This window comes from Ciona robusta, chromosome 12 (assembly GCF_009617815.1).
Source record: "Ciona robusta chromosome 12, ASM961781v2".
Classification (NCBI taxonomy): domain Eukaryota; kingdom Metazoa; phylum Chordata; class Ascidiacea; order Phlebobranchia; family Cionidae; genus Ciona; species Ciona robusta.
In genome coordinates this window covers 5,677,116-5,691,160 of record NC_143246.1, presented here as the reverse complement: position 1 = coordinate 5,691,160, position 14,045 = coordinate 5,677,116, and the positions used below count along the sequence as shown (strand labels likewise).

The window sequence follows — 14,045 nt, the reverse complement described above, 5'->3', positions numbered from 1 at the left end:
ACAGTCATACGTAAACGAGAAAGTTCCTCTGGAACTTCCTTTAACATAAGTTTTATGTAATGCTTACGCCATCAAACGACGACCTTGTTACGCATACAAATTACGCCACCCCGAGCTCTTTGTTACGACTTTTCTGTGGCGAAACACCACCAAACTAATCAACACGCTTACACTTCTTCTATTTTAGTAGTTATACATGTTTGCGCGGATTTTTCTAAATACTTTTTCTAAAATACCTGAAGTACAAACCGCTAATGTAAGCTGAATCTCTGACTCTATCTACTAATCTAACCTCTTAAAAAAATAATTTGGAGAACACATGTCATTTCAAGGTTATGTTTAAATTCACAATTCCAATATTCTGAACACGACAGTATGGGAAGAAGAATGAGAATTGAAGCAGCCCAAACCGATGGCTACGTTAAAATTAACATGCAATTTAAACTTGGCAGAAAAACATGTTATACAAAGCCAATAAATAAACAAGAAAACTTCTGTCAGAAAGAAACAAAAGTCAATTTTTATTCACAGCAGAAGTTTAATGAAAACTTCTGTCAAATAGTAGAAGTTACAATTTGAATTAGAGTTCAAAACTGTCAAGAAAAATTACTCATCATATAATATAATTGGCAACTCCTGCATCAGTGCTCAGAAAATACAAGATGGTGGACAGCTAAGATGAACTGTTAGTTTTACTGATATTTTGGACAAACGCTTCTACATTCAAATACTAATTATGTTTAAAATGCAAATCGCCAAGCTAAGAGAACTAAAACAGACAGACACTGTACTGATTACATTTTATGTGTTAGTTTGTAGCATACTTTCTGGTCCATTCCCTTGCCAAATCATTATATTTGCTTCGGTCGTTCTTAAACACCCTTGCAATATCTGGCACCAATGGGTCATCAGGGTTGGGATCACAAAGCAAAGAACAGATTGATAAAAGAACTAAAAAGATACAAGTATGGAAATAAAAATACAGCATTCGAAAGATTTACAAATTTAAAATCACACTTTAATCTAAATAGAAAAAAAATTAGTCCCTCTATGTTATTGCAGTACCTTTTTAACTCATATGTTAAAACGGTAGTAGACTGTATTAGTATATTTTTTATAGAAAAATGCTTAACCTTTAGCCACTGTTAGAGCCGGTGACCACTGTGAACGCAAAATATCAAGACAGATGCTTCCGTTGCTGTTTATGTTCGGATGATAAATTTTAGTTGAAAATGCGACCTGAAAAAAAGCTCCAAAGGTTAACACAACAATATGTAGTGCCAGTAAAGGTTTGGTATGACATTTTAGGTAATTATTTTCGTTATCTTGCTAAAAAAATTAGTTTGATTTAATGATAGAGTCTCCCAAAATAAACATGACACAATGATACAAAACATAAAGAGTTTATGTTTTATTAAGAAGATTATTTTAGTTAACACTCACTTTTGGTGGCTTAAATGGATAGTCGGTTGGAAAATGAATTGACAAGAAGAAAACACCCCCTTGGTATGGGGAATCACTCTAAAAGTAAATGGTGTATTAAGTAAAATTTGTGTACCATTTCTACTAAGTGTTTAAATAAATCCTTCCAACACCAAAACAATAGTTGCTGGCTTGCTGCACATGTAGCAATATTTTCATTTTTCACACAAAATAGTTTAGAATAAAACATTAAGAACTAAAAATAAATATAGGGTTACTTATAATGAATATAGATACTTACAGGGCCCATTATAGTTGCTTGCCACTGGAACACTAAGGAAAAATGCATGGTAAGCTCATTAGTGTCAAATGACCTAATTAACCTAATTATTCATAGCGCACATATGTCCATTGTCATTGTTGTAAAATGTTAAAACCACAAATTAAGTGTAGGTAGCCGAATTATTAAAACAAGGGGAAACTGTTGTGGTTGTATGAATTGTGTTCATTGAAAACGCAATTTATGACTTGTGTGAAATGTTGTTGTATTGTGAATGTGAATCTATACAAATTCATAATGTTACATTCATTATCTTTATCACAAGGGGTACATTATCAGCATCTTTAACACATAGATAAACATTAATTCCACTAGGTGCCTCTTGTAAACTGGCACATCTCTTGTGCGCATTTTGTAAATTTTTCACATTTTCAAATTGCAGTTAAACTATTATCGCATATAAAGCAGAATAATGACTTACAATCGTCACCAACTGGACCAGCACTGCATTGAGCGGGTGGGTCACGAGAAATGTCGGCTAATTCCTGTCAAAAAATCATAAATCAATTAATTGGTGAAACATATTTAGAAACAACACACATCATAGTAACTGTAATAACACGTTGTGGATAGAAGTAAAAAACTTACCTTATTAATTCTTTTAAGTGCCATTCTGATTGTTTTGTGTGTTTATTTTAACTTCTAATTCACCTCACAAACAATGCAGTGTCGTTTTAAAAAAAGATACCTACAAACCAATTGATTTATATACTGAACTGTGAAACACTTGTATTAACCAATCATGCCGCCTCGCCTATATACTGCCATTTGCAAACACAAGTATCCAGCACCGTTGTTCCGTTTCTCTTGCGCCCTTGCGCCACCTTTCGAGTACGACATTTATTAGGGGCGGTTTATTTCATTGCTTTTTTGGACGTTTACTCAAGCTTTTGTGTTTTATTCTAAAATAAAACTTCCGTTGTGATGCTATATCAGACTACCAAAGCTGCAAATACGGTATGATTTACTGAAAGTTCTGTTAAGAATACACATTCCCTAAGGCGTAAAACTATAGAAAGTTTAGGGCGCACAAAAGTTGAACACCAAAACTAGATTACTCAATCTCTTTCCTTCATTCTCTTTCGTCGCCGTTAGGTTTATACTCTTTGGTAACAGATAACTCTAAATTCGGCATAAATTTAAACAGAACTATATCTCTGCTAAATAAACTACTCAATGCTTCCAAACTAGAGTATTTTGTTTGTATACCAGAAGAAAGATCATACAGAATTGATTGGGCAAATACATAAACGATACAAAATTTAACAATGATTAGTGCTAAACAACTCTAACTTGAATTATTAACGTGGTACAGTTGGAAAAATAAAAGCATTATATAATAAATGCAACTTTACAGTAATCTTGCTTTTAGCAGATGTTTTACAATTAAATCAAATCATTTAAAATATGTGATAGAGGAATTTATTTACATAAAAAAAAGGTTCTACAAGAGACTTTATTTAGCATGCTTCTGGGTCCACTCGGTGGCAATTTGTTTGTACTTTTTAATGTCAGTTTTATACATTCGTGCAATGTCTGGTACAAGAGGGTCATCTGGATTTGGGTCGCAGAGCAATGAACTGATGGACAAGAGAACTGAAAAAATAACCATATGGATATTAGATCAAGGTTATTGGAACATTAACAACTGTAGCTACCAATGAGACTACCAACAATAACAAAGAATCCCATTAACTGGTTTTGTGTCCATTAAAATAGAAAACACAATTAAGAGTCGAGACAACTCCCTTTTTTGCCCTTTGAACTGCCATTTTAAATTGCATGGCATATGATACCTCCTACACAATAGCTTTGAATAAAGCTGTAGTAATATTAAATATGATGAACAACATTGAAAGCTAACTTCTATATTACACCATATTAAGCGTGAGACAAATCATCTAACCTTTGGAAAGAGTTAATGCTGGCGACCATTGCGAGCGCAGGATATCAAGACAGATGCTTCCATTGCCGTTTATGTTGGGGTGGTAGATTTTAGTTGTAAATGATATCTATTAAAACAATGGTTGTTCAAATCTTACTAAACTTTGAACACAAACTTACTTTTGGTGGCTTAAACGGGTAGTCTGTAGGGAAATGTACATTAAGAAAAAACACACCACCTTGAAATGGAGATGTGTCCTGAATTAAAGCAAACAAATTAGTAAAAGTATAAATAACCAAACACTTAATAAACTTACTGGTCCCATGATGGATGCTTGCCAGTGAAACACTGAAAAAAATAAAAGAGAATCAAACAACAAGATTATGACAACAGAAAACTTTTTTGTAAAGAGTAAGCAAATTAAAAATGGTAGAGACTTATGCTTATGTTATATAGAAGATCTTTTCTTGTGCTTAAAGATAAATGTTTAACATCTTATACTCTAATATATGAACCTTAACATGATATTGCGATTTTTTTCTATTCTAAAAAGTTAAGGTTCTACTACAACTAAAATCTGGGGACCCAGAATATTTTTTTAAAGAGTAGTAAATTGTTGGGTATGTTATACAGAAACACATTTTATTTTTTCAAAACAACTGGAAACAATTATGTCATTTAATATTAACTTACAATCATCCCCAACAGGTCCAGCAGTGTATTGTGATGAGGGTTCTCGGTTTAAATCTTGTAATTCCTACAGAAAAATATAATGACACATGTTTGCACGTGCAAGTCTGAATATAATAATAAGTTACAACTTTTAATTTTTCTTAAATTAATGCACACAAAATATTAATTCAGTTTGTATTACAAATCAAATATTCTAATCTACCATATTTGCCAAGTAATAAAGTTACTAGTAATAAGACAAAGTAAATAATAAATATGCATACCCTGTTTATTCTTTTTAATGCCATGATGGAACAAATGTGCGCTGGTACTTCAGGGTTAAAGGTTTCTGAACAAAACAAAGCAATTAAAATCAAACAATCTTGCCTTTTAATTGCTAGACAGTGTTATATATCATTGAAGGACCAACGTTTGTCCATCGACTAAGGTTTAAGTGTCTTGTCCCGAGATACATATGATAGCAGCGTCAAGACAGGCACACTAAACATTGTGCCACGGCCGTGGAATGTCTAGCCGTATGCCAGACGAAATGTCGGTCGTTTAAGGTCAAAAACACAACAATTGCCAGACTTCTAAGTATACACATGGCCAGAAACCACCAACTGCATATATAAATGAAAAACATTTTACATAGTATCAAGTCGCATACTTGCCTTATTTTAGGTTTGCCAAGGCGTTATTCCATTTAAGTAAACATCAAACTTATACAGGAATTAGGCAATTACGTCATATGAGAAAACTTCCTTTACCCGGAGCCGGAGAATGTTCGAATTGAATCGAATATTGAAGAATTTTGTGTATAGAAAATTAATTAAACATAAATTACAAACTTACTGTTTTCTATTGGTTAGAAACCGGTCACCAAGTGAATCCACGTACAAGAAGTCGTTGTCGTTTTCATATACTTCCCGTTTAAAACCATAGATACCTAGTAAACATAGAAAAGTAGGTACGTTAACTACGTATTAAAAGTAAATTTGTTTCGTAAACTATAACTTTAAAGTTCAACTTTATTGCTCGGAAGTTTAATTTGCAAATTTGAATATAAATTTGAATGTATTGTGATCAGATTTTATTTTATAACATTTTTCTTCGTAAACTTACATGGTTGGTGTTCTGTAATTTCCGGCTTATTCGTTTTAAATTGTCTGTTTTCGTTTGTTTAGAAGAGTTGCATCGTTATGAAAACTCGACACGAAATATCGGCATGTTTATTGTACACGGAAGAACGAGGAAGAATGCAGCACCCGTGGTTTCGTTTCCTTGTTCAGGATGTTTCCATTTAAGCGGCCCAAAACTCATTTTACATTTAGTGAATGGAACAGTTTGTAATGAAATTTCTAATCAGCATTTTTCCATCGCGAAAACGAGCTTGTATGAAATCGCATGTAATATCATGGGAGTATTCATCACGTGACATCATGTGATTCCACAGCAGACAGCTTTAATGAATTGTCTTATTAATTATAAACACCGACATGAGTTGAATGTTACCATATCTGTAGGTTAGCTAATTTTATTTATTATTCAGAGAGATAGGGATAACCTAAGACTTTAAGCATTATGGAAATGTTAATATTCATGTTAGTTCTTACGTACGCTGCTCAAACTTATGCAGTTGGACAATGTCCAAACATAACTGGAAAAATCCTGCGGCGAATGCCAGATCTTGACAAGAAAATGTATAGCTACAAAATACAGATAAACGTCCCTGGTCAGTATTTGTTGTTGCTTATACTTGGTTATGGAGTCCATCAATTATTCAATATATACACATTTAATTTTTACTTGATTGCGTTTTTTTATATACTGTTTGTTTTACTATGGAGATGTCAGAAACAGTATATTTGGAATCTTGCAACCATGTTCTTGTCCTATACTTTACCGATTATTCATTTTTGATACATAGAACAACAATAACAACAACTGGACTTTACTAATATGGACCTAATATTGTTTCAGCCTTATCAAAGACCCTTGATGGATTGGAATTCTATGACCATGTCAATAGAACTGTTTTCCTTTTCCTTGATCAAATTAAAGATGGAAAACGTAGTTCCGACAAAGTGATGTATGATTATCAAAACAACCAAACCTTCAAAGTGAACGGTATGCATTTTTATTTTAACCTTGTTTCAAGTTGGTATTTTATTATGAGATACAAACCAATTTTGTACACTGAAATACTGTACTTGATTGAAGCATGTATGTGTAGGTCCTAGTTAGTGCACATAATCACTTTGTATACGAAAATGAAGCACCTAAGTAGCATATCATTTACAATTACAACATAAAACATGTACACATCCTGTTAAAACAGAGATTACAAAGCAATGTGATGTCAGCAACCTCACCTCCACTATTGAGCAAATGTCCCTGTTTGGTGCTGGAGTCGAAAATGGACCAGACAGCGTGAAGAATTCCTTTTTCTGGAATGCTGGTTACAATTCAACATATGAGGTAAGCAGAAAAAAGGGTTTAATTAGGTAACTTAAGCTTTTTACACCCACGGAGTTGTTTTCAAGATAGATGTAAGGCTATATAGTCGATTGCACCGGATTTGAAAAGGCAGTATAGTCGATTGCACCGGATTTGAAAACAATCTTTATGTTTCAGGGTAATGTTACAGTGGATGGTATCATTACTGACCATTACCAGACATGCTTGACATTTGAAAATAATACAGTCACGTACTTGGTTGATGTTTACTTCAGCATGCAGAACTGGACAATGCCAGCTGCGCAACGAGCACCTGTTAAACTCACCTTGCAAGTAAGTTTGTAATTCATGAATAAAAATTTAAAAAATCATGCAATGTATATTTTGGGATCAACAGCCATGCTTTTGAATTGACATTCTTTCCCACACTTTTTATCCATAAGCATATTTTAACAACTGTTGTTTTGTTGTTGATTCCCTTCTCTTCGTTTTTTTTAAATAGCATGATCTTCAAAACATTAGGTTAGCTGTGCCAGTGTACTCCACTACTCTTAACTCCCTGCATATATAGTTTTACAATACATCTTCAATCAGGCTTTAACCACTGCTCCAAATGGAACCACCACTTCTCAAGCGTATGTGTACAAGTTTTCTGATTATCACACATCAAATGCAACTGATAGCTGGACTCCTACAAGACCCTTTGGAATGATTTGCAAAGGTATGAATATTTTTAAATATATTAAACCTATCTTTTTTTAAAAACATAGTGAGTTACATTTTATAAATTGCCGTAGAACCATTCAAATTCCTAACCATTAAATTTCATAATAAAAAACCAACAATTATCTTTATTCCTTGCAATTGTTTTACTTTTCAGGCAGAAAAGACAAGCCCAGAAGTGAAATCAAGGTTTACTCTGAGCAACACACACTTAAATTCGAGGTGTACACCTCATTGGCATCTAGTACCATCGGAACAGCAGAAATTGTTGAATATTATGACAAAATAAATAATTTCTTCAGAGTTGACCTTATGTATGGACAAGGAGAATCTGCTTTCCACAGCAAAATGTAAATAGAAGTTTGTAACAAGTAAATTTAATCCACTTCTATACCTCGAATGTAAACCTAAATGTAACGACATTCATAAAATCAAGTTTATTCAATGAGTCTTGACGAGTGTATCATTAACATACAACATCATTTACTCTAATATGGTCCATGCAGCCAGTTCCCATGGTGTGCAATTAGACACTGGTGTTATCACAATACATCCAATATTCCATATTATCTCCGCTCTAACCAATTCAATTTCAATATTTTTCTCTCCCCTTTTTAGAGTCCATGATTTCAACCAGGGTCTTGCCTTCAATCAAACCAGCTCAGGTGTTTGCCAAATCACCCCCATACCTATTAATTCATCATACATAGATGCAGAAGCCAACAAAACTTCTCATCTGGTAAATGATTTTTCAACAATAAAATGAATATTTCTTGAAATTCAAACATTACAAATACATATATTATATAGATACTATTATTTACCAAAAAGCGAATATTATAGTAAACATTTTTTCTTAGGTTCATCTGAAACAGATGGGGGCATTTGTAGATGCTACTAAACCTGCATATGGAGGTCTTGGAATGTACAAAGGAATTGCAGCTGATATTTGGATTGGCACTAAACCAGTGGTATGGAATTAAGTTTAAACACTACCTGATAAAGAATGCTATATCTATATATCTTAATATATTAATGAATTGATGTAACTTGGTTGGCCTATCCTCTCGTGGCAGGGCAATGACAGCCCTTCTACGGTTGTTCTATTTCAAACACCACAAACCTGCTTATAAGTTACTATGTATATATGTAACTTTGTGTGAGATTTTTTTTATCTTTTGTTGTGTTTACTGTTACATCAAAAGCACATATATCACTAATAATATAAACGCTAATTTTCCCTAAACTATTTCTTTGTTTCATATTTTTTTAGAATGCCCCATATGGTGTTTTCTACCCTGGCAATAATGAATATCTCTACTTGACCATGTACACAGCTAACTTGAATGGACATGGTACACTCATAGGAATTGACCAGACAGTAATTAGTGAGGTAAGATATTATTTATCCATTGAAAGTCGCACTCGCATAAATTAGCAAATCCCTTTTGAAGTTATTCTATTTTATGTGGGGGACACCCTGAATGCTTTGATTCATCATTGACCAACAGGTTTGAGCAATGTCAGTTGTGTCTTGCAAAGGCATTAACAAGCATCAAAAGTTGGTATCTTTCGGTTACGATGTGCCTACTAACCACTGGGCCATTTGCCAGATAAAAAAATTACAGTAGCTCAGTGGGATATATTACCTGGTAGCAGATATAAATTAGTAGAAAACTTTGAATATACTTTTTACCAACTATTGGTGAAGATTTCTTGATCAATATTTGATGTGCATACAAAACATTCTTTTTTCCAGGTTAACGCAACCACCAACCTCACAGTTAAGCAGCATCTTTATGCGTACGACTCCGGTCGTGGAATCAATGATTTGAATGTATTCGATGTTTCACAGTGTTACAATCAATCTCTCAAGACAACAGTAGTCATGAAGTTCCCTGGAGAACAATATCATCAAATCCTTATGAACTACCCGTCTTTCCAAAGTGAGCAAATTGTTTAACTTGTGTTCTTTACATTACAAATAAAAGCTTAGTAAATATGGAATAAAGCCAACTGCTACAATACCTTGGTCAAGGCATTACTCATAAAGTTAGATATGTAGCAACTCGTAAGTGGGTGTGAGATGTATAAAACATAACATGTTAATATGACTGTTATTGCTTGCCACGTCAGGGTTCCATTCATGTCAATATGCCATTCACCACAAAATGATTACTTTTTACAGAGGCTATCATCCAGGAAGTTGGAAAGCAAGCTGGGTTGCCATTCTATCGAATCTCATCTCATGTTTTTGTCACCAGCACATTGGAACTAGATACTGACTCACAAAACGTGACGCGACTGTTTGTGTGGGTCACATTACTTGGTGTACCGGATGTACAAGGTGCTTGTCTAATTTCCTTGTGTTTATATTCTTATGCAGGAAGTCTCTTGGATAAAAAGGCTACCAAGCCTAATTTCATTTGTGCACATAGTACTATATACTTAAGCTCAACAAAAGCTGCATGGCTGTATATTGACTTGCCAACATTTTAGAACTAGTTAAATAAATGATGTCCAATAAAACCTTTTTTTTTATTTCAGGTGACTCAGAGACAATGGTCCCACAAGCTAGTTTGGAATCTACAATGTCAAAACTGAAAGCAGCAGTTGCTGATAATTTTATTGTCACCTTTAATACAACAGCTTCTCCAGTAAGTAAATAGATTTTAAATCATAATTGCTATATTTAAGTGATTAATATAATTTCTTCTAAAAAAATGTAAATTTCATTTTCTTTTACGAAAATAGTGACCTACTCCATATTTTATGTTATGCTTGGTAGCAACAACAGCACCATAATTTTGTAATATTTCAAAACAAACTTAGAATAATTTCTATATTTGAAAACACACAGATCTCTTTGACTGCATTGCGCAACTTCCTTAAAACTGACCAGGAGCTTCTAGCCCCACCCCCAGGATGCCCAGACACCCCCAACCCACCAGCAGCAAAGGGATTAACAACAGGAGAAACAGTTGGCTTGGCAATTGGCATGGTTGTGCTTGGTATAATGCTCAGCTGCGGTGTTATGATTTGGAGAGGACGTAGATCCAATCGCCAGTATGCCTACACCATGCAGGATTAATCACATATCATACACTGCAGCATAGCTTGCCTTATTTCTAACACTGGATATAAATAAGTTTGGACCAACGTTGCCACTTCCTTTTTCACTTGAACTACTTTGTTGTGTAATACGTTGTTAAATTCGCTCTGTACATGCTTTGTCACATACTTCACCTGCTGTAAATCACTTAAACTCAAAATGCATCAAAGTGTAGTACCCCTAAATCCATACAGTTTATTAATACAGTTTATTAATTCTTTCTTTTCACTTTTATGCTAAATACTTTCTACTTAAAGTTCATTTCCACAATCCATATACTCTCTTCACACATACAAAACACAGAAACACAAATATTTTGTTCACTCACACAAATATTCTGCACCGCTCTTATTCTGTTGCCAATACAGCTTTTGTATTCTTTACCACTCATTCTAAAATTCTGCCTACTGTTTAGTAATGCATATACAAATAGACTCAAAGATACTGTTAATATAGTTTCTGCAAAAATAATAATTTTTTTCACAGGTTTTCACTGTCTACCTTCTGAAGGTTATCTGTACCACGTAGCTTGCTCTAACATTGCAAAGGCAATTTTTGAATTAAGTTTTAATTTATTTAACCCATAGAAGCCCTTAGTTTCAGCAGTAGTTTTGCGCTTTTTTCCATGCTTGTGTAATATGCTTTCTCTTGTTAGTGACTGTGTAATAGTGTTTGGTTTTTTACTTGGTTAATCTGATGTGTTAATTTTTGTTGATAATTGCATTGGTTGCAGATCACAGCAAATTTATCATTGTACCCATATGATGTAATCGCAACGTGTTGTCTTTGCTATTACAATCTTCAATTCACCAAAGCTTTACTTTGTTTAAAAGGGACATATTAGTAATTTAGGTAATCTTTAGCTTGGTTGTGAACTTGCAAAAGTTCTTTATACTGTATTACGTAATGGTTAAATGACACGCACCCAAGCAAAAATAAATTTGAACTTTCTATCATACTAATTGATGTATATGTTAGGGAGTTGGACACTTTTTGGTAGTTGCTCTAACATAGTAATTGACTGTTGATGCTAGGTAACTTTCCACAGTGTATAAAGGCAACACATATGTTGGCAATATGACACACACTTAATGGCTCCTAGTAGATACAGCAATAATGCTCCTAAATATCATCTGGTTACAGTGAGTTGTGGCAATCATATAACTCAGATCTAACCTCATTTACTTGGTAATAAACCTATTCCTATCTTTTCTAGTAAGAAATTTAGTGTTCCCTTAATTGTTAGTGTAAGCAAAAACTCTCACCCAAAGATGGTCAAGTAACAGCAGTAGTGAGCTTTGATCCCAAAATCCTCCGGTTACAAAGAATTTATTCTAGCTCCTGAATCTATTATGGCATTGCCTGAGAAGATAAATTACATTGCATTTAGAAACATACCCTTGAAGAAATTAAATGTATGCAACACATACCTGTTTCAAAAATGTTCTATATTTGTCATTTTAAATATATTTATTGCCAATGAATCAAAATTTACAGCAATATAAAATATGTGCAATACCCATCTAAACATGATATACCTAATACTCGTTTAAACATGATATTTACTTCTACACTGTATTAAAAATAGCAGCTGCTTCTACACTGTATTAATAACAGTATACGATTACAGTATTTAAAAGTAACAACTGAAAATAATATACAAGGCAAATCTTGAATAATAAAAAATCTTATTCATTTCCAAGAGCTACAGGAATCAACTGTCCAGCAGGGCCAGAGAAATGGTATTTAAAGTTAAATGTCTCTGGCGTGTCTTCCAAATTGAATTCAGCAACTGTGACACCTCGTCTGGCAACTTCGGGAGCAAACATGGCTGCCGGATAGACCACAGACGATGTACCAACCACTAAACACAAATCACAGCTCTGAATTTCATCCATCGCTCTCTTTAGAACATTTCTGTCAAGATTTTCCCCAAACCAAACAACATGAGGCCTTAATAAGCCTGAACATGACTGACATCTTGGAAGCAAATTTAAGGGAATTTGAGAAGACTGTGCCTGTGGATCCGGCATCCCTCTGTCTCTTAGAGCTTCACAAATTGGACTATCTCTATTTTCCTTGACCTCTCCACAAGATGTGCATCTGGTTTTAAACAGAGTCCCATGCAACTCAATTAACGACTGTGTTCCAGCCTGTCGATGCAGCTCATCAATATTCTGAGTAACAACCACAACCTTTTTTCCTTCATTTACCATTTTCTGCTCAAACCTGCAATAAAATACAGACTTGTTGTCAGTCATTATGCTATTCTTAATAAACTAATTTTTCTATTCTATGTTGGTAAGATCTTACACTATGCGAAGAGTTGGCCAATTACCCTTACCTCATGGGTATTAGAGAGTACTTTGGATAGAAAGATACAATAATAGTTATAATAACGTGGTCAACTTAAAAGACATGCTTATAGTTTAAAAGGGAAAAAACATTTGATTTACCTAGCTATAGCCTTATGAGCAGGGTTTGGCTTTTTGGTGACCATTACTTCACGTCTGTAGTGGTAAAACTCCCACACTAGTGATGGATTCCTGCTAAATGCATCAGGATTTGCCAACTCTTGAGCTGCATACTTCCTCCAGAACCCACCAGCGCCACGGAAAGTAGGGACACCACTTTCAGCACTCACTCCAGCTCCAGAAAGAATGAGAACGTTTTTTGAGTTTTTTACTTCTGCTTGAAAAGCTGCCATATCAGAACTTGGACGAGACATACTAAATGAAATATTCTTTCTTGATAAACGTTGCAGCAAGTAACGGTAAGTTGATTTTACACAGTTTAAAACTCCTACCATGTCCTAAAAACGAACAGAAAGTATAAGTTAACGAATTAAAACGGACCAGTATAGTTAGTTAGTGGTTATAGGGATTAGGGGTTAGCAAATAAAGTGGGGGGACTCTTTACTAGCACCTATAATTATTGGTTCTGTATAATGTTTGTATAACCAAAGATTAAATACAGTAACTATTCCTGTTCTGGTCGTACTTATTCAATATGATAAAGATATGAAATACCGTAACGAACATTCTTATGGCACGTACTTTGCTATCCTACGTCCGAAAATACCTGCCAACTCAATGGCTTTTCGCAATTCGATATCTACAGACCATGCAAAATGCCCACGCTTTCCCTTTATCATCCGTTATAGCGTGAACATAGAGCAAAGCCACAACTCGGGGAATTGCTGCGGTTTGTGTTTGCAAGAAAATACAAAAGTAAATTGAAAGAACAAGTGCATCGTTAAGGGTTGTCTTGAGATGCAATATCTTTGGTAATATCGTTGAAAATAACATTCAGTAGGGTGGGGTAAGATGGGACATGCTTTTAAACTCCTTTATTGTCCCACTTAGTAAGAAACAATGAACATTTATATAATTAAAAGGCTGCATTCCCACAACTACAAAAAAAATTGTTAA

At 34.2% G+C, this 14,045-nt stretch overlaps 4 protein-coding genes across 6 annotated transcripts; 1 reads left to right on the top strand and 3 right to left on the bottom strand.

Moving 5' to 3' along the window:
- Window positions 1-322: 322 nt before the first annotated feature.
- On the bottom strand, window positions 323-2,548 carry LOC149727153 (ubiquitin-conjugating enzyme E2-17 kDa). Of its 2 annotated transcripts, XM_089890567.1 has the most exons (6): window positions 2,351-2,548; window positions 2,184-2,247; window positions 1,724-1,755; window positions 1,444-1,521; window positions 1,134-1,239; window positions 323-951 (listed from the first exon to the last, which is right to left on the bottom strand). In XM_089890567.1, exons 1-6 carry the CDS (start codon window positions 2,372-2,374, stop codon window positions 809-811), a joined length of 447 nt encoding a protein of 148 aa, XP_089746693.1. In that variant the 5' UTR covers window positions 2,375-2,548; the 3' UTR covers window positions 323-808. The 2 variants fall into 2 exon arrangements, with proteins under 2 accessions (XP_089746693.1, XP_089746695.1); XM_089890569.1 differs by lacking the exon at window positions 1,444-1,521.
- Window positions 2,549-2,942: 394 nt separating this feature from the next.
- On the bottom strand, window positions 2,943-5,274 carry LOC149727152 (ubiquitin-conjugating enzyme E2-17 kDa-like). Of its 2 annotated transcripts, none has more exons than XM_089890571.1 (7): window positions 5,175-5,274; window positions 4,604-4,668; window positions 4,341-4,404; window positions 3,964-3,995; window positions 3,827-3,904; window positions 3,669-3,774; window positions 2,943-3,358 (listed from the first exon to the last, which is right to left on the bottom strand). In XM_089890571.1, the coding sequence occupies exons 2-7, from the start codon at window positions 4,625-4,627 to the stop codon at window positions 3,219-3,221; spliced, it is 444 nt and encodes a 147-aa protein (XP_089746697.1). In that variant the 5' UTR covers window positions 4,628-4,668; window positions 5,175-5,274; the 3' UTR covers window positions 2,943-3,218. The 2 variants fall into 2 exon arrangements, with proteins under 2 accessions (XP_089746697.1, XP_089746698.1); XM_089890572.1 differs by lacking the exon at window positions 5,175-5,274 and adding an exon at window positions 4,994-5,174.
- Window positions 5,275-5,803: 529 nt separating this feature from the next.
- On the top strand, window positions 5,804-11,428 carry LOC149727151 (uncharacterized). The gene is made up of 13 exons (XM_089890519.1): window positions 5,804-6,054; window positions 6,303-6,449; window positions 6,661-6,800; window positions 6,957-7,112; window positions 7,374-7,500; window positions 7,660-7,852; window positions 8,121-8,241; window positions 8,363-8,473; window positions 8,776-8,895; window positions 9,262-9,448; window positions 9,691-9,849; window positions 10,050-10,159; window positions 10,363-11,428. The coding sequence occupies exons 1-13, from the start codon at window positions 5,904-5,906 to the stop codon at window positions 10,591-10,593; spliced, it is 1,953 nt and encodes a 650-aa protein (XP_089746645.1). The 5' UTR covers window positions 5,804-5,903; the 3' UTR covers window positions 10,594-11,428.
- A 630-nt stretch (window positions 11,429-12,058) lies between these two features.
- On the bottom strand, window positions 12,059-13,996 carry LOC149727150 (NAD-dependent protein deacylase-like). The gene is made up of 3 exons (XM_089890557.1): window positions 13,671-13,996; window positions 13,071-13,426; window positions 12,059-12,843 (listed from the first exon to the last, which is right to left on the bottom strand). The coding sequence occupies exons 2-3, from the start codon at window positions 13,421-13,423 to the stop codon at window positions 12,303-12,305; spliced, it is 894 nt and encodes a 297-aa protein (XP_089746683.1). The 5' UTR covers window positions 13,424-13,426; window positions 13,671-13,996; the 3' UTR covers window positions 12,059-12,302.
- Window positions 13,997-14,045: the final 49 nt, after the last annotated feature.